The 22811-nt window shown below is 35.5% G+C and overlaps 2 protein-coding genes across 3 annotated transcripts; one reads left to right on the top strand and one right to left on the bottom strand.

Moving 5' to 3' along the window:
* Nucleotides 1-2192: 2192 nt before the first annotated feature.
* On the top strand, nt 2193-9521 carry LOC109211550 (probable protein phosphatase 2C 6). Its single transcript, XM_019375089.1, has 4 exons — nt 2193-3861; nt 3952-4269; nt 4366-4471; nt 8861-9521. Exons 1-4 carry the CDS (start codon nt 3031-3033, stop codon nt 9193-9195), a joined length of 1590 nt encoding a protein of 529 aa, XP_019230634.1. The 5' UTR covers nt 2193-3030; the 3' UTR covers nt 9196-9521.
* An 877-nt stretch (nt 9522-10398) lies between these two features.
* Nucleotides 10399-18595, bottom strand: LOC109211551 (aminopeptidase M1). Of its 2 annotated transcripts, XM_019375090.1 has the most exons (19): nt 18287-18594; nt 17695-17840; nt 16897-16999; nt 16491-16677; nt 16326-16419; nt 15903-16056; nt 15694-15798; nt 15489-15605; nt 15239-15352; nt 13662-13844; nt 13297-13579; nt 13094-13215; nt 12916-13013; nt 11998-12175; nt 11802-11916; nt 11643-11710; nt 11454-11528; nt 11059-11136; nt 10399-10850 (listed from the first exon to the last, which is right to left on the bottom strand). In XM_019375090.1, exons 1-19 carry the CDS (start codon nt 18509-18511, stop codon nt 10665-10667), a joined length of 2631 nt encoding a protein of 876 aa, XP_019230635.1. In that variant the 5' UTR covers nt 18512-18594; the 3' UTR covers nt 10399-10664. The 2 variants fall into 2 exon arrangements, with proteins under 2 accessions (XP_019230635.1, XP_019230636.1); XM_019375091.1 differs by lacking the exons at nt 10399-10850; nt 11059-11136 and adding an exon at nt 11153-11325 and having other exon boundaries at nt 18287-18595.
* Nucleotides 18596-22811: the final 4216 nt, after the last annotated feature.

Here is a 22811-nt window from a genome sequence, read left to right as displayed (position 1 = left end):
AGTACAAATATATCAAGTAATGAGTTGGGCTGGTCAATCGGCCGTACCAAAATTACGTTGGGCTAAGCGTGGGTTGTGTACAAAGTGGACGTAACTCGGGGGGGGGGGGGGTTTAAAAATAGCCAGATTTACAACTGGTCGTTCAAAAATAGCCCAATTTTAGAAGTAATCGAAATTTAGCTACTTTTTATATAAAGATAAATATGAGCGAAAACACTGTTCAAAACCCGAAAAATACTCCAATATATTATGCTGGAGTTCCAGCATAAGTATACTTGAACTCCATCATATTATACTGGAGTTCCAGAATACTATTCTGGAACTCCAGCATAATATGATGGAGTTCCAGCATAAGTACACTAGAACTCCAACATAATATACTGGAGTTCCAGCAAGTATATTGGTCCAGTATAATATACTGGAGTTTGGAGCACCGGTACTCCAGTCTCTAGTATATTATACTGGAGCCAGCAAAGTATACCGGTCCAGCATAATATGCTGGAGTTCATACACAAGTGCACCGAACTCCAGTATATTATGCTGGACCGGTCTCTATTGCAGCAAAATAGTGGCAATTTTTCATTGACTTGGTAAACGCTGGCTATTTTTGATTGACCAGTCCGAAAACTGGCTATACCGTACTATTTTTACAACTTTGGGTCATAGTCCAACCCGCCCAAATCTTACACAGCTTTAATTAATGTGTATTATTTTCTATGAATTACTATTTAATTAACAAATAAGACTTTTTATGGTCATATATAATATTTCAAATAAAAAAATTATTTTAAAATTATTTTAGTAAATTTACTCATTGATCAATTTGGATTAAATATCAGTCAAACTTTAAATAATAGGAGTATGAGATAGACTGAATTTAACAAATGGCGAGTCACTAGCCAGTCTAATCTTGAACGGATTGGACAGGTTGAATGAGTTTGGGCTCAAATTACCACTTCTATATGAGGGGACGAGATTATATAATCAAAATTATATCCCAGAGAAGAAAGGACATTGGATAGAGCCTCTCTAAGTGGAAGTTTTGTTGAATGTATAGAGGACACGTTCTCCATTAAGTTATCCATAAAAAAGGTCCACACAAAGAATGATTGAGGTATAAGAATAATAATATGGAGGTTTTGTATTTGGGTTCCAGCTATAATACTGAATGTAAGTTTTAATATGCTCCGATATAGTAAACACTTAAATGAACTTGTTGATTGTAACAAATTGTCTAATAGAATTGGTCGATGTATACACGATGTGATCTTACAACACTAATGGTTGTGGTGGAATGGTTAGGATTTCTCCATTAAAAGGGTTGTCCGGGGTATTAAGCTCTCGCTATGCGCAGGATCGGAAGGGGGAAGGACCGGACTACAAGGGTCTATTGTACATAGTTTTACCTTGCATTTCTGCAACACGCTGTTTCTATGGCTCGAACTAGTGACCTTCTTCCCATGGCATCAACTTTATCAGTTATGCCAAGTTTCCCCTTCTTAGAAATCCTTTATTATTAATTAAAATTTTCGAATTCGAGTCCTAAGAATGAATAAAATCTTGATACATAACTCTTCCCTTTTAATGGATTGAATGGGAACCACCAAAAAAAAGAAAAGAAGATCTAGTTATATTATTACTCCATAAAAAATAATTGTGTTCACCAAATAGCCATAAATACAAATGGTGGGGCATTGAATTGGAGAAAGAATAGTGAAAGAGCAAAGATGGGTGGAGGGGCTTTAATATGCTCTTTTGGATTGGACATCTGTCCTTTTTTATTTCTGATTATTTCATTTTCTCAATTTGTAGGAATTATGTTTTACTATTATTTATACTCCATATGCCCAAAATAATCATACTATTGTAGTATAAAAAGAAAAAAACAACTATAAAAATTTTAGTATTTTATATTTATGCATACATTTTATTTTATTTAAAAAAATTAAGAGTTGTTGGTGAAATCTACATGAAAAAAATTTAGTTTTATTAGCATATTAAAATAGGATGTAGCAAGTGTTAAAAAAACAACATTTCTATTTATTTCATCTAATATAGTATAAAATAATGTATTTTTTAGTCCACCGTCCACGTAGCATCAACACAGTTTTCTAAACGCAACTGAAAGATAGAAAATTACATTTAATTTAAATAAAAAATTATAAAGAAGAAGAGGAAGTCTTTTTAATGATCAGATTGAACTGTTTCATTGTATAAACAAACCACATTTTTCATTTGTTCATTCTTCTCCCTTCTCTTTCCAAGTAAATTGGGCAAAGCAAAATTATAGTATTACTCTTCTGGGGATGAAAAAGGAAAGTGAAGCTGAGGTGTGTGAACTGTGAACAAAAATATTCTTGAAAAAAAAAGAAAAAAAAAAAGAAAAAAAGAGAGGGAAGGATTAGGTAGTGGTTTTTAGTTTACCATTTTGTACTACTATTTCCATCCCCATTTATTATATTTTGTTCGTTACATAATTGTTTGAAAAAGACTCTTAATTTTTCAAGTTTCTTATTATAGGGTTGCCTCAGATCCAAGGTACTCTCAAGTTTTATGTGACAAAAGGGTACCATCTTTTTCAACATTTCTTGTGATTCGCTAGCTACTTTTAGCTTCTTTTACAATTTCACATGACCCTATTCCCTTTTTTAATGTTGGTTTTTGTATCAAGATTTATGTGGGTTTTGAGTAACTGAGTGGATTTTGGGATCTTGATTGGTTATTGTCTTCAGAATTAAGTGAAGTGCAGACAAGTCTTAGCTTGGTAATTTTTAGGTGAATTTTCTACCAAAAGGGGGTGGTTAGTTGGTGTTACTACTTTTTGCTTACCAGATCTGACTAACAAAATTTCCATTTCAAGAATCAGAGCTCAAAGAAAAGAACTTTTTTGTTAGATCTTTCTAGGCAATGGAAAATGGTATGAGGAGATTATTGTTGATACAAAGGAAAAAAGGTGATCGGTTAGTTTGACAATGACAGGTTGTGTAATGTCAGAGGGTCACTTTAACTGCTGTCAAGATAGTGATTTTGATGAAGGAGATGTGTTTGGCGGTTGCTCCTCTGCCATTTAGATTAGGTAATAATTTGATCTTTCACAACCCCCCAAGTATAGGAAGTAGTAGTCATATGGATGTCACTAGGCTAAATTCAATGGGTGACACTACTACAAGTTTGTATGCAGAATCTGCTGAGAAAGACCTTAGTGATACTGTATCATCAAGTAGGACCGAGGGTGTTCCTTTGCTCCATATGATATCTGAAAATGAAAGCAGCACTTGGATTGCTGGTCATGCTGTTGTTAGGGAAAGCGAGGATGATGAGATCTTATCGTTGGACGGTGATCAAATGTCTTGTTCCCTGTCTGTGGTGAGTGATTCCAGTAGTTTATGTGGTGATGATTTTATAGGTTTTGAGGTAGCTTCTGACATATATGGTCAGAATTTTGTGGATGCTGAGAAAAGCATTTGTAGTGTTGAACTTATAGCTAAGCCCGGAGATCTGGTAGAGTCAGGTGTTGAGGATGATAACGTGAGTAAGCCCTTTGCCGTCAAACTTGAGGAGCAGATTACGGATGGCTCTAGCTCAAAATCATCTCATGTTGTTGTTCAGTTACCCTTAAATAAAGGGTTAAGTGCAGCAGTTAGTCGCAGTGTTTTTGAAGTGGATTATATACCCCTATGGGGTTTTACATCTGTGTGTGGAAGGAGGCCAGAAATGGAAGATGCACTAGCAACTGTTCCTAGGTTCTTGAGAATTCCTCTACAGATGGTAGTCGACCGTGTTCCTGATGGAGTGAGTAGATGCTTAAGTCATTTGACCGCCCATTTCTTTGGAGTTTATGATGGCCACGGTGGCTCTCAGGTTTCTCTCTCTCTTTTTACTTACACTGTTATACTAGCTCATAGGATTTGCATATATATTTGATACAAACTTGGGATTTTTATTTTCCAGGTGGCGAATTACTGCCGAGATCGAGTTCATGCTGTATTGGCTGAGGAGTTGGAAAAATTTATGGCGAATCTCAATGATGAAAGTATTAGGCAAAATTGCCAGGACCAATGGAAAAAGGCATTTACCAACTGTTTTCTCAAGGTTGATGATGAGGTTGGAGGGACGGGAAATCATGAGGCTGTTGCCGCAGAAACTGTAGGCTCCACGGCTGTTGTTGCCATTGTTTGTTCGTCACACATAATAGTAGCAAACTGTGGTGATTCAAGGGCTGTTCTGTGCCGTGGGAAGGAACCCATGGCATTGTCGGTGGATCACAAAGTAAGTGAAACAGTGGTTCTGGTCTGACTTTAATTATGTGTGATGTCACTGATTAATCCTTCGGTGCTAATTTTCTTTTTATGTTCTCTTTATAAGCCGAACCGAGAAGATGAATATGGAAGGATTGAAGCAGCTGGAGGGAAGGTTATACAGTGGAATGGGCATCGTGTTTTTGGCGTTCTTGCAATGTCTAGGTCTATTGGTATGTTTCTCCTACCTACCCTGTTATCTAGCATTTGCAAATAATGACTAAAGTATCCGTGTGTACTCAACATTATTGGTATCAAACACTCAGCTACTAGGGATCATTACAGGTTGTAGAATATTTTGCTTTACAAGTCAGCTACTGCTCTTAGAATATATCCATTTTCATTATGTGCCGAACCTGAGCATACCTAAACTAAATCACGATATTGCTCATGACTTAAAGAGTTTTGGCTCTTTCAGCATCCTCCATAGTACAACTAATATCAGCAATGCACGTCATAGTAATAGTTTGACACAGCAGTTATTGGTTATCCGCACTCCTAGAGTAAACAAAGAAGATGATTCTAGTAACAAAATAGAGAATTGGGCTTGATCATCAATGCTAGTCTTTTAGACCATCTGATATAGACCCGGATATGGTTTAATAATCCATTCTATAGTGGCAGGGCCGTAGGCTCTTATGGCCCAGGCGGTTAGGAATGGTATCACAGTGTGCACTAACTGAAGCATGGAACTGGAAACCCTGTGCTGTATATATTTAGATCAACATTAGTAATGAAGTTGCATATATGTCAGCACAAGCTACCACAAAAGTCTTGTCTAGTTGGGATTTGGAAACGATCCTGGGGAGGATTTTAAGTGCTAAAGAAAATACGATTGTACCAATTACTGTTTCCCATATTCCTATAGTAGATAAGGAAGTCAAGTCTCATATAGAAGTAGAGCAATGGCTTCAAAAAAATAGAGCAATGGCTTCGGAGAAAAGTAGAGCAATGGCTTCATAACGTATTGTAGCCGCAAGCTTATACTAGTTCTACGGTGCGCAGGCTTGTTACAACTTACTAGTAAAATTTTGGATACTTATCTTAAACTTTGGTGCTTTAGCAAACTCAATTGTACTTCGAGAAGCCCATAGTGTGCTTAGGTACTCGGTGCACGACCCTTCTCTTTTCTTGATCGTGATGGCGTTTTTGAAGAGTTTTCTGGAACTGGCAAATTGCCTTGTTCAAGATGCATCAAGACAAGGTAGTGTCTCGGCTGTTAAGATAAGTGCACACACGCTAATATTCTTCCTTAGAGAACTGATTGATGTAGTGCTTTTCTCCTTTCCCTCCGATAAGAGAATAGAGTTTGCCATTCTCCTTCCTGTTTTACTTATGCTTTCTCATTCTGTCTTTCATTTGCTTACATGGATAGATGATCTGTGAATAAGTTGGTTTGGTAGGCAATACGTCGGGCCATAGTTTGAATTTGAATTGTTTATTATGGTGCCAACTTGTGAACAATCTGTAGATTATTATTTTGACGAATGCAATTGTAAGCCAAAAGGAGTAATGAAGTTACATTTTAGAATGTGTCAAGATCTACGACATGTCTAGATTCATAGAAGTAGGAGAATATTGCGGAATATTCCATACATTCTAGGATACTATAAAAAATTATGTGTCGCCTTAACTCTTCTACCTTACTAAAATTTTCGTTGTTGTAGTAATTTACATTTATTGTCTATTTTCAATGCTCTTTTTAATGGTACCTCTATCTCATTTCTCGTGACTTACGTTTTCTCGATGATTGTTCCGGCAGTATCGCCTATGCTGGTCACTTTCCGGGCTATTGTTTAGGCAGTGTGTATCACATTTCTTGAAATGTCAATATAATTGTTATATTGCTCGTATCCCTCAAGATCTTCAGTTGTGTCAATATTACACGATTTTCGGTGTGGTGTGGGATCCGCACCGGGTTTGGTCAACCGATTTTGGGTTCTTTGACTACACTTATGGCCTAGAAGTATAGGTTGGTTGTGTATTTGGTTTGTTTTTGGTTTATGTCATATATATGTGTGTGTATATATATATATATATATATATATATATATATGTATATTCACATAACGTACTAGAAGACTTTGTTATTATACATGATAACTTATAAATAAAATATTAAGTGCTTATAAAGCATTTGATTTTTACCACAAATACCTTCGCTCTCTAGTCATTTAAGACAAGTTATTTTTACCATAAATACTATTTGCTTTGTAGTTATTGACAAAGCTAACAAGCATAAATATATTATGATAGATTCTAACCAAATTTCTAACAAGATACTTACTTTTCTATGTTCAGATTATTATATACATTATATTACCATATTTATAAAAATATTGTATGTATAGCAATTTATAATTGTGCAATAAACATTTCATATAACTAATTGTCATATATACGCATATAGTATTCCTCTATATTTATTAGCTGTATCCAGGCACCCTTATTTGCACTAAGATCCATACTTCCAAGTCCCAAAATTCTTGTGATGACGAATCCGACCTCTAGATCGACAGACGTATCGGATACCCGCACCCGTATCCGAGAAACATAGCATAATTGCTCAACGATATATCACTCTTCGATCTGTGCTACGTTGCCATCCAGCAACATTTTCCGTCAGCGCCACGTCTCTTTTCCAGCGACATTTTCCTTTCAGCACATGTTGTCGTCCATCATATCTTTCCAATCAATACGATGTCGTTTTCCAACAATACGTCATTGCTTAGTTAGTATCTCGTCAGGTCACGTCGTCTATTGTCTTCAGTATGAGGGGCATATTGAATATCAAATGGATTAATGAGATTTATTTTAGGATGTGTCTACTGGATTCACATTATATCTACATTCACTGAGTAGTAGTAATTGATTTTTGGAGTGTCTCGTAATATTTTCTAGAATATCGTGAAATATTTTGCATTTAATTGTATGTTAACTCCTTACCTATTTAGGTGTAAGAAATATACTTACCATGTTGTAGATGGAAGAACTCAGGAGCGACTCTTGTATATTATCACCAAAATCATTTAGAAGTTTCCTCTCTTTTCTCCTCTATTTTCACATTAATCAACAATTATTCAATGTAAACGAACAGAAGAAGTGTCATATAATATAGGAGGTAGGCGATTTAGCATATGATGAGAAATAAATCCTGTTTTTAAGAGTCATTTAAATTTTAAACCAAGCTCTCCTTTTATATTGTCTCCGTGAAAAAAAAGTAAGAATTTGTGCCCTTCCATCAGTCATGTCTTTGGTCTTGTGGCCACAAACATTTCGGTTGATTTTGTTATGTTCCTGCAAGCCTTCTTCGTTTTCTGATCATCACTTGTCTGACCCTGGTTAGTGCAATTCTTGAGCTATGAACTTAGACTTGGAAATAATTGTAAATAAAACAGAACCAAAAGAAGCATGGGAACCTTCTGTATCCTGGTCCCCAGGGAGTTGCTCCTTGATTATGGTGATTGTGATGAGAAGAGAGCTCATTTCGTCTTTCGTGCAATTCTTTTTATACCTGTGACTAAGTGTGCCTTTGCCATCTGATGTGTAACCTTAAATGTTAGAATGTTATTTTTCTCATTCTATCTTCGGTCCAGCATTACATAAAGGACCAACAAATTGTAAATCTGTGCTGAAGCCTGGCTTTGCTTCTAGATGTGTGCAAACACTTGTTGGCGAAGGCTGAACATGCAGGTTTGTAAATTGAAGAGGATATTACAGTGCCTATAAGATGGAAATTTGTGTCGAACAGTGTTAATTAAAAGCCACCGCTATTACTTCGTGATTGAAGCTATGCACTTCAAACACTGATGCGAAGGTGATCCCAACAAGAAGCACTTGGTTATCTGAATCTCAACTTTGAGAAATTGGACTAATATCAGCATTAATATATATATGATACTGAAATTAAATATTTAAATATTTTAATTGCGTTTTGATTATTATAATACCAAATTCATATATGTTTGCTATTTCTTTTAATGTTGTGATTGTGCGCTTTACTTCATGCTTTTCTCTTCAAGACCCATGGAGATTGTCGCTTTTTTGCACTCTTCGCTTTTAAAAATAGTGGTGTCGATCATATACTCAAGTTTCTAATGTCAACTGAAAAATATAGCCAAAGTGACATAGAGTAGTTTAAGTTGCTGTACGTGAGTTCATTATTTCCGGAGGCTTAACTAATCTATGATATCCATGATTAAACTTATAGCCAATATGCCCCAACTTCTGTCATCAAGCTGTGTAGGAATGTGACACGCTGGTGACTTAACATCTCCGATTTGATGTAAGCTATTTTGTATCTTAAGCTTTTGTAATGTGTGCTTTAAATGCAAAGCTGTGAAAGGATTACTCCCTGAGCTTGCGAGAATAGTATATTGCGTATTCATTCTACCACTCTGCTTTTTCTTTTCTTCTTTTTCTATTTGACATGAGAATTACCCTATAGTGATAACATCGTATTATCAAGGACTCTAAATGCTAATCACTCTCCTAATTTTGTTAGCAAGCAAGTCTTTCTTCTATTTCCTTTACATTTTATTTTAATCGCTTTTTGGTTGCAGGAGATAGGTACTTGAAGCCCTGGATAATTCCTGATCCAGAAGTAATGTTCATACCTCGAACCAAGGACGACGAATGCCTTATTCTTGCAAGTGATGGTTTATGGGATGTTATGTCAAATGAAGAGGCATGTGAATTGGCTCGTAAGCGCATACTCCTGTGGCATAAAAAGAATGGTGTAACGCTTCCCGTGGAAAGGGGCCAAGGAATTGATCCAGCAGCACAGGCAGCAGCAGAATGCTTGTCAAATCGAGCTACTCAAAAGGGCAGCAAGGACAACATAACGGTGATTGTTGTGGACTTGAAAGCCCAAAGAAAGTTTAAGAGCAAAACCTAACATAACTGATCTCTCAATCAGCTGTTGCCAATTATAGGTTCACAGTATTGACTTCATATGATTGAATATATCCAGCCCTTTTAATTTTTACCAGGGGAATCTGGGACTTAAGGTTTTCATTAGAGTAGCTTCCTGTATGTATTGTAGTACTTGCTCCATTCTCTGTATGTAGTGTTTCTTCCTTTAGCTGTTTGAAGTAGGAGCATACATTATTCCTCCGAGTTAAAGGCTCTGTGAGGTTATTTGCCTCGGTATTACTTGGAAACAGTAATGAGCAAGTAGAGAGATCTCTTCTGAATTTTATTGAAAAGATGCATCTTTTTATACTTTGTATGTGGTTTTCAGAGTATAGACAGAATAAGTTGACTCAATTAAAGAACACTGATATTCAATGCCGTGTATGATAAACAGATAACGAAAGGAGCTACATGACAGTAACTTACTATACCAGTTCATCATTCACTCATCGAATCTGGTATTTTTTTTTTGATGGATTCAAACTTAAGGTTCTTATACTGAACTCAGCATTTGACATTATGGGTTCAAAATTTGTATTTTTTGACGCAATTTTTCACGTATATCTATGCTCCGTGCAAAAAAGATAGGTTCAGTTAAAAATATACGGACCATCTGCCTCTGGTTGTGGGTCAATGATTGTTCAATAACAAGCTAAGGATCAACTTTTTCTGTTCATTCATGTTCCTGATGAAGTGAGTGGTGGTTGTTGAGGAGCTTTCATTCATAATGGTAGGACATTAGGCAAACAGTTTCTAATGTCCCATGATTTGAAGTGGCCTAAATGGATTTTCACAATTGCCTCTTTGCCTAACTATTCAGGGAACATTTGTGTCTGGTGCAAAATTTTTGTGGAAACGACACCAGATAGCCATTTTACAAGGCTGTCACTTAGAAGTTACCCGGTGTGTCCTAAATTTCAGTTTTTATTTTCAGTACGGGCTAATCCCTAAATAGCAGTCCTAAAAATGGCTATTTGTGTACTTCGCCGTGCAAATTACGTGGTATATGAAAATCTCAAGCCACCACAAAGATCTTAGAAGGACAATCAATGCCAAGTGACTTGTAAACTGGAACTGCGCAAATATGCTAACAAATGCACAATAATGCTTGGAGTCTATCCAAATCCATGAAATATTTTGCATGCCTAGGCTGATTATCAAGTATGAGGTAGTAAATCTTGTGTTCCAAACGGAAATGCTAACGTCTATTTAATTAAAAGATGTTGCTCATACATTAGACCTGGTTCATCTGAGCACAACAAAAGCAGATCAAAATCAACCATACTGATTCATTAAATATGTAACCTATTGCCTATAGTTTGCTCAACAAAGGATCATCAGAGCTTTTATCGTTTTTTCAGAGACATAACCATTTAAAAAAGTACCATGATTAACTTATTGATGGAAACTAGAAACTCTCTAAAGGGGGCACTAAGTTCAACAACAGCTACTTCAGTATTTCCTATACGCTAGCTCCATCACTGCCTCGGAAAGATTCTTCTCCTTTTGAATGCTTTGAACCCAGTTTGCATTAATGTGAACCCTCTCGATGCTCTGCTTCAACGTTCTTGCAATGTAAGGCTTGGTACGGCTAGCAAAAAACTCTTCAACTTCTTTCGCCTTCTCATAGGATGAGAACTGAAGAAAAGAAAGATTGAGCCAAAAAATCAAAGACAATATGTAATGAGTAATTTATAAAATTTGTTTTCCATGCTTCTTGTGATTACACAACAAGGTAGAAGCAAATAAGCAATAGATGCAGCTTTTGAAGTAGGTTGTCCTACGATAAAACAGTATCAACTGCATGCAAATGCTAGAGAAAGATGGCAAGGGAACAGAAACAAACCGGTGACACTGTTGCACTGATGAAGCGGGTTAAGAGGAATCCAGAGCCGTAAGTCTTGTGGATATGATCCCAATTGTCCTGTATTCAAACAATTTATTAGAAAAACAAAATAAAAATCGAGAATGGATGTCTCATTGCATTTTTTGGAGCAATCTATCAGTCACGAAATGCAGCATTTGGTACTAGTAATTTTATAAGAACATGTTGCACTTCCTCCTCCTGAAATAATTGCACTTTGGACTAATGTGAATTCCTCAGTCTTACAGCCTACATTTTTACAAGTAACAATTTAATACAATTTACAATGAACATTTTCTCAAAGGTATCTTATTAGGAATTAGTAATAAAAAGAATAACTCGAGGAATGCAATATTTCTAGGAAAGGGAGTACTCACTTGCAACCATTTCCAAGCAGTTTCGCGGCCTTCTAAACTAACTGCAAGCCCGTGAACACAATCTTGACTCCGAACCTAAAATTTCCAAGCACAGATTACTCTTCTAACATTTTGTTGAAACAAAATACACTCTCTGTGCACAAAGAGATAGAGAGAGATAATCCAGTGCCATGTAAAAATCAAGAATACCTCGGAGCATAACAAGAAGTTGAGAATTTCAAGGATAATTTCGGGGTCCCTGCAAGATGCCAATGAACCTATAGAACAAGAGAATGCACTTATTGGTTGGACATACCGTTTCATAATCAAAATATTTAATTTCATAATTGGCATGAGTTGATAGATTACTTAAAACCCGTGTCTTTTCCTGGCTGAGGTCAGTCTCTCGGTAAACTCTTAAAAGAGCTTCAAACCCTGATCTATCTGATTTATTCACCCGCTTCATCACAGCTACATAAACAGCCTGCAGATGGAAGGAGGGATTAGGATCTGCATAGGTACAGAAGAAATGAATTTGAGTTACAATATATTCAAGTGTAGTTACCCTTCTCAAGTCAGGAGGAAGAACAGCTGTGTTTCTGTCATCCAAAAATATGTGGAAGCGCCTGATTGCTTCATTTATTGTTTCGTCATGTCCAAAGGCAGCCAGAGCACTCAGAAGCTCCCCTCTCAACATGGCGTCAAGGTGGCTTTCCCCTTGTTTAGGATCCCAACCAAGTCTCCTGTCGATAAAGGAAAGTCCAATTAGAAGCAAACCTTTTGTGCCACACTGGAACATGAGATTAATGGTCAAATATCTAATTTCAACTGGAAGCCTTAGACTAAATTCCCTCTTCCAACTCCATAAACAAGTTTTCCTTTACTCTAAAGTTTTCTATTTGTGATGTCTAATTCCAGGTTTGTGGAGATGAATAAAGGGTAAATGTGACCAATTTGTAACACTCCAGTTTACCCATTCATTCTTTTCGAAAGGCATTATTGGCAGCAGATTTCTTGTTTCTAGATAGGTAAACAGAAGATATCTAGTTAGAAGAAAACTATATCTCTAAAATGATTGCAGTGCTTATAAACAACTCCCAAGTCCTCCTAACTTAGGATTAGAGCTACTAGACAAAAGACAACAAGATGCAAGTTCTAAATCTTTTTTATCAGGAACTAGTCTCGGAGAATAGAAATTCATTTTCTTATCAGAGTTGACCCCTGAATGTCAAGAAAGCCAGAACAGGGATAATTCTGTCCCGATTTATGTTGCTCTCTGCTATATCCAATAGCTTTAGTTGTTAGACGTTCACCCACCTATGTTTATAACATTAAAAGTAGAATCACTCCAACTATGCGCCATTCTCTCTTATTTTACACTGTTTCAGGATTTCTTTCCCCCTTGAACTGCATCGTGAACGATGACCAAAAATACAAAGATAAGGTAACATGCTTTGTAGCTTCGAAAAAGTAAGTAACATACTCTGCAGAAAACTGGAAAAGATTGATGAAAAACAACTTTATGTGATCCTTCAAGTCAGGAACAGCATCAGCTGCGATTCTTGAAACTTTGTAACTTATCTGCATGAAGAAGGGGAAACAGTTAATTTTGGACTGACCGAACTAATACCTAAAAGAGGTCTAAAACGTAGAGAAATTACGCTTATCAGGTTTGATAGAACAGTATAGTCGAGCTCCTCCCTGAAAGAAGCCATCAGGGCAAGCAAAGACGACAAAGACTGATGACAAGCCATCGATAAGGCATATGAATCATCCAAAATGCCTGTTCAGGATAACATAATCCCATCAATAGTCGATTTTAACTATTAAATATTAAAGTTGACAAAAATGCAGTAATTATTACCATATTTATCATTTGTTGATAAGCACTTGCACTCTATGGCATATCTGAGTCTAGCTGATAGTTCATCATCATATTTAACTCTATAAAAACCTGTTTGGTCCACGTTAACTTTTATCCAGGGATTGCCTTTAGAAGAAGATGAGCCTAATAAGTCCTTAACATCAAGGGCTTCTGACTTTTCTTGCATTAAGAAGCTTTTACGAACTTCATAAGAGCCACAACAGAGTGTTAACGGAACTATCCATTGCCCATCACCATGAGAACCACTCAGTAAAAATTGCGTCTGGTGCATGGAAACACAAGTTAGTATGGAGAAGACTAGACTTGGGTATGGAAATATGCATTTGATTTAGAAACAAGATAACCTGGTCGCATTCCAGCTTTTGGTCTTTTATTTTGACAGAGACGACTGGGTAACCTTGTTGCTTTGTCCAGGAGTTCATCAACTTGTTCACAGGTTCACCAGACTCCTCCTGAAGGACAGACCATAAATCCTCTGTCTTCGCATTTGAGCAAGCATATCTTTTTATGTATGAAGCAAGTGCCCTCTGGTTTCATGAAAAATTAGAAGAGACAAATTCATCAGTCCCTTACAAGCAAGAAAGAGCAACATGATATTCTGGAAAGAAAATCTTTTTTAATCAGTAAAGTGAAATTTTATATATTCCCGGTAATAAGCATATGCTGGTGGTATTTACACTATAGCCACATTACATCTTGTGTAATGAGCTCAAAAATCAACAATGGCTTCTACATCATATTCTGGAAAGAAAATCCAGATCATATATTTTAGAAGGATGGTCAATGAGGAGATACGCGATAGCGGAGTTTCTCTTTTGACAAACTAGCGGCTGCTGCTTAAAAAATGATGGTCAGCAGCAGTATCCGATTAATTATCACCAGAAAACGTCAATTCCATGGGGACTTTTATAGATATACATACTGCATTCACTGCTGCGTTTGTTAAATTCACTCATTAAAGAATACTTTAATTTGGAATAGCTTTAAGTCGCCATATTCAAGCAATGAAATGCATTTTGAGTGCTGACTACTGCTCTTAAGTCTTAACTACCTTGATGGGATTAGCAATACCTATTTTACTTTTGGAAAGTCAAATATTTAAATTTCCAGTAAATTAGGAGATCCACCATTTATCAAGTCCAAGAATATAGAAAAGACAAAGTATTACTTTCTCACTATGCAATTAATGTTGAAGATACGAGTATCTCTTCATCCAAAACTCTAGATTAATGTGACTTTATCACCAGAATAGCAGTTAATCCCCAGAGTAACGATCACAAGCATCCAGAGAAGGACTTATATACAATACTCCCTCTGTCCCATTTTAGGTGACACACTTTCGTCTAAAAAAGAATGATACCTTTCTTTTTTGGGACGACTTGTTATAAATGTTCATTCTGTTTTTCATTTGTTGATTAAGTAATGATATGAACGTTCATTCTTTTGCAAGGAAAGAACATGAAAAAACATGTGGAACTGTCACCGCCACAAGGATATTTTTTGTTCTTTATATATATATATATATATATATATATATATATCAAAGGTCTTCTTTAATTTCATAAATTACGCTCCTAGTCAAACACCTTTTCATAAAAGGGGGTGGAGGGAGTAATAATTAAGGGCAAACAAAGTTTTAGTGTAACTTAGTCAAGAAGCCGTTTGAACTTTCTACTAATAATACTTTACAATCACCAGTTAGGAAAGATAAGAAGTTAAAAGGGGCGTTGCATTGAATGATATAGTTCTTTCTAATTCACCCTCCCACTTTCCATCTCCATACCGACACACAAGTGTTTGTCAGGAAACTAGTATATGTAAAAAAAACACAACAAAATGGTGGAAAGAAATATAGCACAAAGGGGTTAAAATGAAGACAACAGAAAAGAATGTTAACATAGTAAATAATGGAAATGCAAACCTGGAAACTTTCAGGTCCAAGATAGCTCTGTAACATCCGAATGACAGATGCACCTTTTCTATAACTAATCGCGTCAAAAATTTCATCAATTTCTCCGGCATGATTGATGTCAACCTGGTAAGACAAAATAAGATTTGTAGAATAATTCTAAAGCTAGCCCAACTAATAGATGTCAATAACTGGAGATTAAGCACAAAATCCATCTTGCATTGAGCACAATACAAGAACTGGAATGAATGTTGCTTCATACCTCAATGGGGTGGGATTCTGCAAGCCCATCTAGACGAAGTCCCTCAGTGGCCTCTTCAAGAAACTGAGTCCAAATTTTCCATTCTGGGAACAAGCTATCAGTCGCCAAATAACTCACCTGAATACCAGTCAGAGAAAATCAGAATGAACAGCTCACCGACCCAGTCAATGAACAAAAGCATATACTTCTAAGAAAAGCAGCATACCCATGTAGCAAACCCCTCATTCAGCCATAGATGTGTCCACCATTCCATTGTTACAAGATTCCCAAACCACTGATGAGCAAGCTCATGAGCCACCACAGTCGCAACCTGAAGAAAACCCAACTTTTATTCAACAGGTCCAAGATATAAATCAGACAGTTTAATACCACGTATTATAGGAAGCCAAATAATTTCCAACAAATTTGCATTACCCTCTGCTTGTTAGCAGCAGCAGAATGCTTATCATCATAAAGCAATGCTGTTTCTCTGTATGTAACAAGACCATAATTTTCCATAGCACCAGCAGCAAAATCAGGAATGGCAATCATGTCCAATTTGGGTAGTGAATATGGTGCACCAAAGTACCTGTGAGTGTTTTACTCCACAAATTAAAATACATTTTCAAGCAGTTGTTTAGAACTACCCCCCCCCCCCCACACACACACACACACACAAACCAAGGAAGCTTAAGCTGGAATAACGGTTTATTATCAATAAGAATATTTAGAAACTAGTTCCTGGATTGCGTCAGGGAAAAACTTCCAAGTTTTAATCCTCCATGATCCTCTTCTTCATTAGTTTCCTTTTTTTGTAAATAAAACGAGAGAAACATATATAGTTAAAGTGATGCATACTCTTTGAAGAGGGGCAGCGTTTTGACAGCAACATGTAATGCGAAGTTCCCTTGATTTGCCTTGCCTACCTGACAGTATACTCGAACAGGAATTCCTGCACAAAGTGATGTTAATTAGCAAACAAAAAATGGTCGCAGATATATTCACTAAGACCAGTATAAGTACCGTCAGATGTATAATCCTCAACATAGTCGAACAAGCCAACCACAAATGCCACCAAGTATGTAGACATGATTGGAGACTCTTGATATCGAACTGTTTTAAGATTCCCCATCACTTTTTCTTCTTCAGCTGGCATGTTAGAAAGAGCTACCAGTTCTGATGGTACGTCTAGTGTAATTTTAAAGGTGGCCTGGATAGTTCATATCAAGTAAGACTAATAAAAAGAACGAGAAGTTAACAAAGATTAGAAAAAGAACAAGAAGTTATTAGATCAACAAGCTCATCCGTGTTTTGTCGGATATATAGCTAAATATCTTACGACCAGCTGGTTCCAATAGCAATTAACATTACAGAGTAGATAAACAAAGAGAACGTGGAAACACCAAAGACAGTGAAATGCTGGCAATACCTTACAAGCAGGTTCATCCCAGCATGGAAAGCAACGCCTGGCATCAGCTGGTTCAAATTGGGTAACAGCCATATTCTTTTTCTCCCCATTATGCTCGTAGGTACTGCAAAAAACCAATCAATACTGTTAAGCAATCTACATGTAGCACAAACATAATGAAGTAACACGTAGATCAGCCGCAAAATTATCCTGTCAGTTGACTTCTAAAGTAGAGGAACATTGTTTTTTAGTTCTTGGTTGTGAGCATGGATTCTAGACCGTTAAGCAATCTACATAATTGTAGCGCAAGGTCTGCTGTCAGTAGACCGCCTGACCCTTAATCTATTAAAAAAAACATTGTTATTTGGTTGTCGCTTGTGAGCATCAGAACCGCAACCTTTTCCTCTCCTGCTTTCTCGCCAAACTAAAAACGCTAGAGGACTACCAACAATTGCTAGGGGAATAAAAATGTTCGATAGATGTATTGGCTCCCTTATCAACAAGCTACATCTAGAACTAATACAGTTACACCACCACATAGTAATGTTGGGGCCTCGCCAACGTATCTTCCACATAGAGATGATAGAAGAAGGTTAACCCTTGAATTAATCAGTATCTGCCCTAATCCCTATATAGTATAACAAATAGATAGATATCCTTCATAAATATAAAAGACAACAATACAACGAAAATGTTTCATGAGCAATCAATAACCATCTATACTTGGAAAAAGAGAATCAACAGTCATCATTACAGCAGATTAAAAACCAAGTATCTCAACGTTTAGCTCTTCTGTCTAAAGATGGGAAAAATCAATACCTTCTGTAAAACCCTTTCATCCTATCATTCAAAGTTCCTTCAAACGCCATACTCAAAACTCCAACACCAAGTGGCAAACTTTCTCCGAACTCCACAACCACTATCTCATCCTCTTCAATCAACCCCACCTCCAATGCCTGGAATACCTATAACACACAAAAACAAACACATGTTCAATAAAACAAACAACAAGAAAATCGCATATCAAACTACTTGTGGTATAAAAAAAATAAAAAATAAAAAAGAGTTTCAATCTTGAAAACGGTCAATCATGAACAAACGCATGGTAAATAAAACAAACAACAAAAGGATCAGATATCAAACTACTTTTGATATAAAAAGAAAAGCTTCAATCTTGAAAAGGGTCAATCAAGAAAAGCATCTTGTTTGAAGATTAAAGCATGGTCAATAAAACAAACAGCAAAAAACTCACATATCAAACTACTTTCACACACACACACACACACACACACACACACACACACATATATATATATATATATAATATATATATATATATATATATATATATATATATATATATACCCATCAAAAACTTCAAACAAGAAAAGGGTTCAATCAAGAAAATCACCTTGGTTGAGGATTTGAAGAGAACGGACTTGGGGTCAACAGAGAGTTCAGCAGCATTGAGGACAATGAATTTGGTGTCAGAAACAACACCAACGGAGATGTCAACAGTGCCGGTGAATTTACAGGCGACAAGGTCTGGTTTCAACCTTAAATCGTACCTCTTAGGAACAGCAAATTTGGGAAGACGAGGTTGTCCTTTGAATTGATTGTACTTGTGCTCCGCCATTGTTCAATCTTAAGTTAAGATTGTTGGGATTTTTCTCTATGTTAATAAATCTTGGGATCTGGATGACTACTATGAAGAGAGTTGTGTAGTATTTATAGAGTTTTTACTATGTAAGTGTGTAGTCCTATGTTGTAACGTTTTAGTATTTTATAATTTTTTATTTTTTTTTCGGGTTTATCTCTTTTCATAGAGTAAAAAAACATGTCTTTTTTCAATATTTTTTTTTGATTAAAACGATAATGTTATATACACTATCTTGGTTAAAGATAACAACTTCATTCCAAAATTTGTCCAATGATTGTACAATAATATTTTAGTTTTATTTTAATAAACGATTTTTTTTTTATTAATCGTTTTCTCTTAATATGTGAACAACAAATAGTTTATGAGATTTCTCAATGTATAAAATAGTTTTAGTTTGTTGTTCCTCAATATGAGTTGAAGGCTCATGCAAAATATTACGTTGAAGGATTGCCTCAACATTATAATCACTAGCTTATAACCTAATATCGTCATGCATTATGTATCATATATAACGATTTATTTGTATGTATTTTACGTAATAGAATGTGTAAATCTGCTAGGATTCAAAAAATCTTATTCCTACTTCGTAATAAATAGTGAGAGCTTATACAATCAGTTATGCCTGAATTTAGCATTTATTTTGGTAATATATAGGTAATCTCCAACTAGATACTGTTTACATTATTACTTCAAAACAAATGCATCATAGGGAATTCCTTTCCCAACTAAGATAACCTACAAAGTTTAAAGTTTTTAAGTTACTAAAGTATCATATTATTTGGGTAAAAGTTCTAATTTATGAATTGCAATTCAGTAATTTCGTATTGATCTGGTGAATTTTTATTTTTTATTTTATTTTAAAAATGATCAATAAAGCTAACATCCTAGAGTTGAAATATTATGTGTCTGCAATTACTTTCATATGTATTTTCTACAAATATAAAGAAGATAATTGTCCACTTTTTTCCTCATCATATTTGGAAACTTAAAAATATTATTAACTGTCACTCTGTGGCCTAGGATACGTGGCTAACTTAGCTTTCAAGGGAGATCGAGACTTTTATTAGCAAGTAAAGAATAACTTTATTATTATAAAAACTAGTATACGTACCCCGCATTGCGCGGATAATATAAAATATAACATTTTTAAAAAATACGATACACACAAAAGAGCATTAAAATACTATTATTTTATGAACCGTTGATGTACTGGATATTCATACATTCAAGTTATGAGGAACTGGATATTCATACATTCAAGTTATGAGGAAATATAATTATCCATTAGAAAACATCAGGTGAGGAAAGGACGTAGTTTAGAATGTGACATATAGGAAAAAATAATTTGTGATTAAACAACATTTGTGCTACAATAACCACATTGTAGTTGCTGTATATCATATCTAGTGCTTGGTCCTTAGTCATTCATCATCAAAGTTCTAGTAGTTGTTGGCTATTCGTGTTCACTGATTGCATCAATTCTTGACTTCCTTGCGGACAAAAGCACCAACTTTCTATTGAAAGAATTTAGAAAAAGTAGGAAAACTCCATCATTCTCTTGTTGCAGCTAGAACTTGCCATGCTAGTTTCATTCATTGACTTATATCAGCAGTATGAGATAGCTTTTCAATCTGTATAAATTGAAGGCTGCCATAAAACAACAAAGTTCACCTTGACGTTAATGTAGATAGTTTGATGGAGGAATATATCAACCACGGGTTAAAAAAATGCTAGACTATATATAGAACCAATGTAACAGTGAGATGAGGCAAAAAGTAACCAACAATGGCAAGTAGCCTCTTCACAAATTAACAATTAAATGGAGTAGTAAAATTGAATGGACTGTCTTATCTATATGAATAAGAAAACATTAATAACAGAAAGAACCATGAAAAGTTTCAAATATCTTGTCCATTGAAATTTCCACATTAAGTAAAACTGAAAAGTTAAAAAGCAGAAGAAAGGTGAATTGATTCAAATATACTATTCATAGCTAATAAGACTACTAATAATATACTAAAGTAACTAATCAAACAGTTCTTGGATTCTCCAACTGTTACATTCGCAAACACCTTATGCTGTTTTCTTCTTCTTAAATACTCTCTTGATTTTATTGCCTGACAACTGTGCATTCGGATCTTCTTCAACCATTGTTGCGGCATTAGTTATACCTATCTTAGCATTTGTATTTACAATATCGAGTACGTTGTTATCTTCAGTGGAATCCTGCATATATAAAATGCAAAAATTAGTGTAAATCAGTAATGAACGTATAGTTACTATAGCTTTATTAATTTATGCCTTGCAAACAATTTAATCAAAAGAATCAATAATCTAAACAAATATTAATGTGTGTTCGAAGTGAACATTTAGAACTTTTAACTTTATAAAAATTACTCCAGTTCTGAAAATTTATTCAGAAATATATTCTTCCAGATATGTAAGTAGCTTTAATGTTAAAGGACAAATTAAAAGTTATGTATTTACCTCGCATCCTCTCTCCATCTAAGCTTCGATTAATGTCAGGGACCTATCAAAATATTAAAAAAATGAGTTTGAAATCCTACTACAAAATATGCAATTTAACAGAAACTTACAATTTAAATATGTTATGAAGTTTGTAAGTGAAGATCACATACATTGAAGGCATCTAAATGTGGAGCAGGGTTATATTTGTTTATCAGTTGCTCGTCATCTATAAGCTTAACAATACTGTAAAGTTCACCTTGCAATTGAATTTTCGACCTCTTGATAATAACCTTAAACAGGAATTTCCTCTCAAGAATATTGTTCAACTCCACTGGATAGGAATCAACAACACCTGTATTCTAGAATGAAACTTCGTGTTAGAGTGTTCCAAATAACAAATATAAATATAATTAGTTGATATACCTCAAGTAATCCTTCCTTCAATTTATTGGCGGACTTGCCTATGAGAAACATGGCTTCGCGGTCCCAGAGCAACAGTGAAACAGATCCAGTTTTATCCAGTACTCTAACCTGAAGCTTGTACCTAAATACACATGTGATTTGAGATATAAATGTACATTTTGATGCTTTAAGGAAATAGAGCTTGTGTTATTACCTATTCACCGCTGAGTAATCTTCATTTTTATATTTTTGGTTTGGGCAACGATAAATGTTTCCCACTTTATTCACCTTCTTTTGACACTTCTTACAGCTAACATACGACCACCCTTTTTCAAGCTCTAAATTTTTAATACTTGCAACAATCCAACAGGGACATTCCTGTTGTATAAATTGATAAGACAAATGTAATGAAAAGACATAGAAAAGATGGTCTATCAGAATATCAAAGAAAGAAGATAAGTGTAATGCAAGAACTTTTCATATTCTAGATGCTCGACCACTTTTTCAAACCATAAAATAAGAGAACCAAGGCCAAATTAAACTTGAAATGTAATGTAAAGACATAGAAAAGATGGTCCATGTGGCGAATCTTTGACATGAGGTATGACGGGGACCTCTCTGATATGGTTTATGATTTAGAGGATATGTGCCGACATGCCGTTGATCGCAGCCATGGTGTCACGACCCAAAATCCACTAAAGGTCGTGATGGCGCTGAACACCACTGTTAGGCAAGCCAACCAAAGTACTTAATTAAATCTCGTTTTAGATACTCTTGAAATCTATGATTTTCCTTCAAATTTACTAATAAAAAGATAATCGTTTCAAATCAAATTAAATGATAAGCAGTTAATACAAAATACTTCATAACCATCCAGAACCCGGTGTCACAAGTGCATGAGCAATTTCTAAGAAATCGAATAAAGTACAACAGCTGTCCGAAACACAAATTGGACAGAAAGTAAATACAATTCTAAGAGAGACTATACTAGCTGCGGGTCACCTCGAGGAAATACAGCTCACCTAGTCTCCGGTTCACCCGTGCTGCTATGCCCAGTAGGCCCATAGAGATACCTATACCTGTGCAACAAAATGCACAGCAAGTGTAGCATGAGTACGAAAATAACGTGTACTCAGTAAGTATCCCGTCTAATCTCGAAGAAGTAGAGACGAGAGGTCGACTTCAACACTTACTAGAGGTCCAATAATGTTATATCAATAATATATTAAATCGTGGATTTTCATAAACATGATTGTAATTCAATAGAATGAAGCAAGTAAACAATTCTTTCTTTTATAGGAAATTTCCAAATTCCTTTTCGTCATTTATACATTTATTCTCAAGTCGGGAAGGAACAACATCACTTCAATAAATTCCAAGGCAAGCAATACAAGCATGCGCAAAT

The sequence above is a fragment of the Nicotiana attenuata genome, unplaced genomic scaffold, assembly GCF_001879085.1.
Source record: "Nicotiana attenuata strain UT unplaced genomic scaffold, NIATTr2, whole genome shotgun sequence".
NCBI lineage: Eukaryota > Viridiplantae > Streptophyta > Magnoliopsida > Solanales > Solanaceae > Nicotiana > Nicotiana attenuata.
The sequence above is the reverse complement of the archived record's forward strand: the minus strand, read 5'-3'. Positions and strand labels throughout refer to the sequence as shown.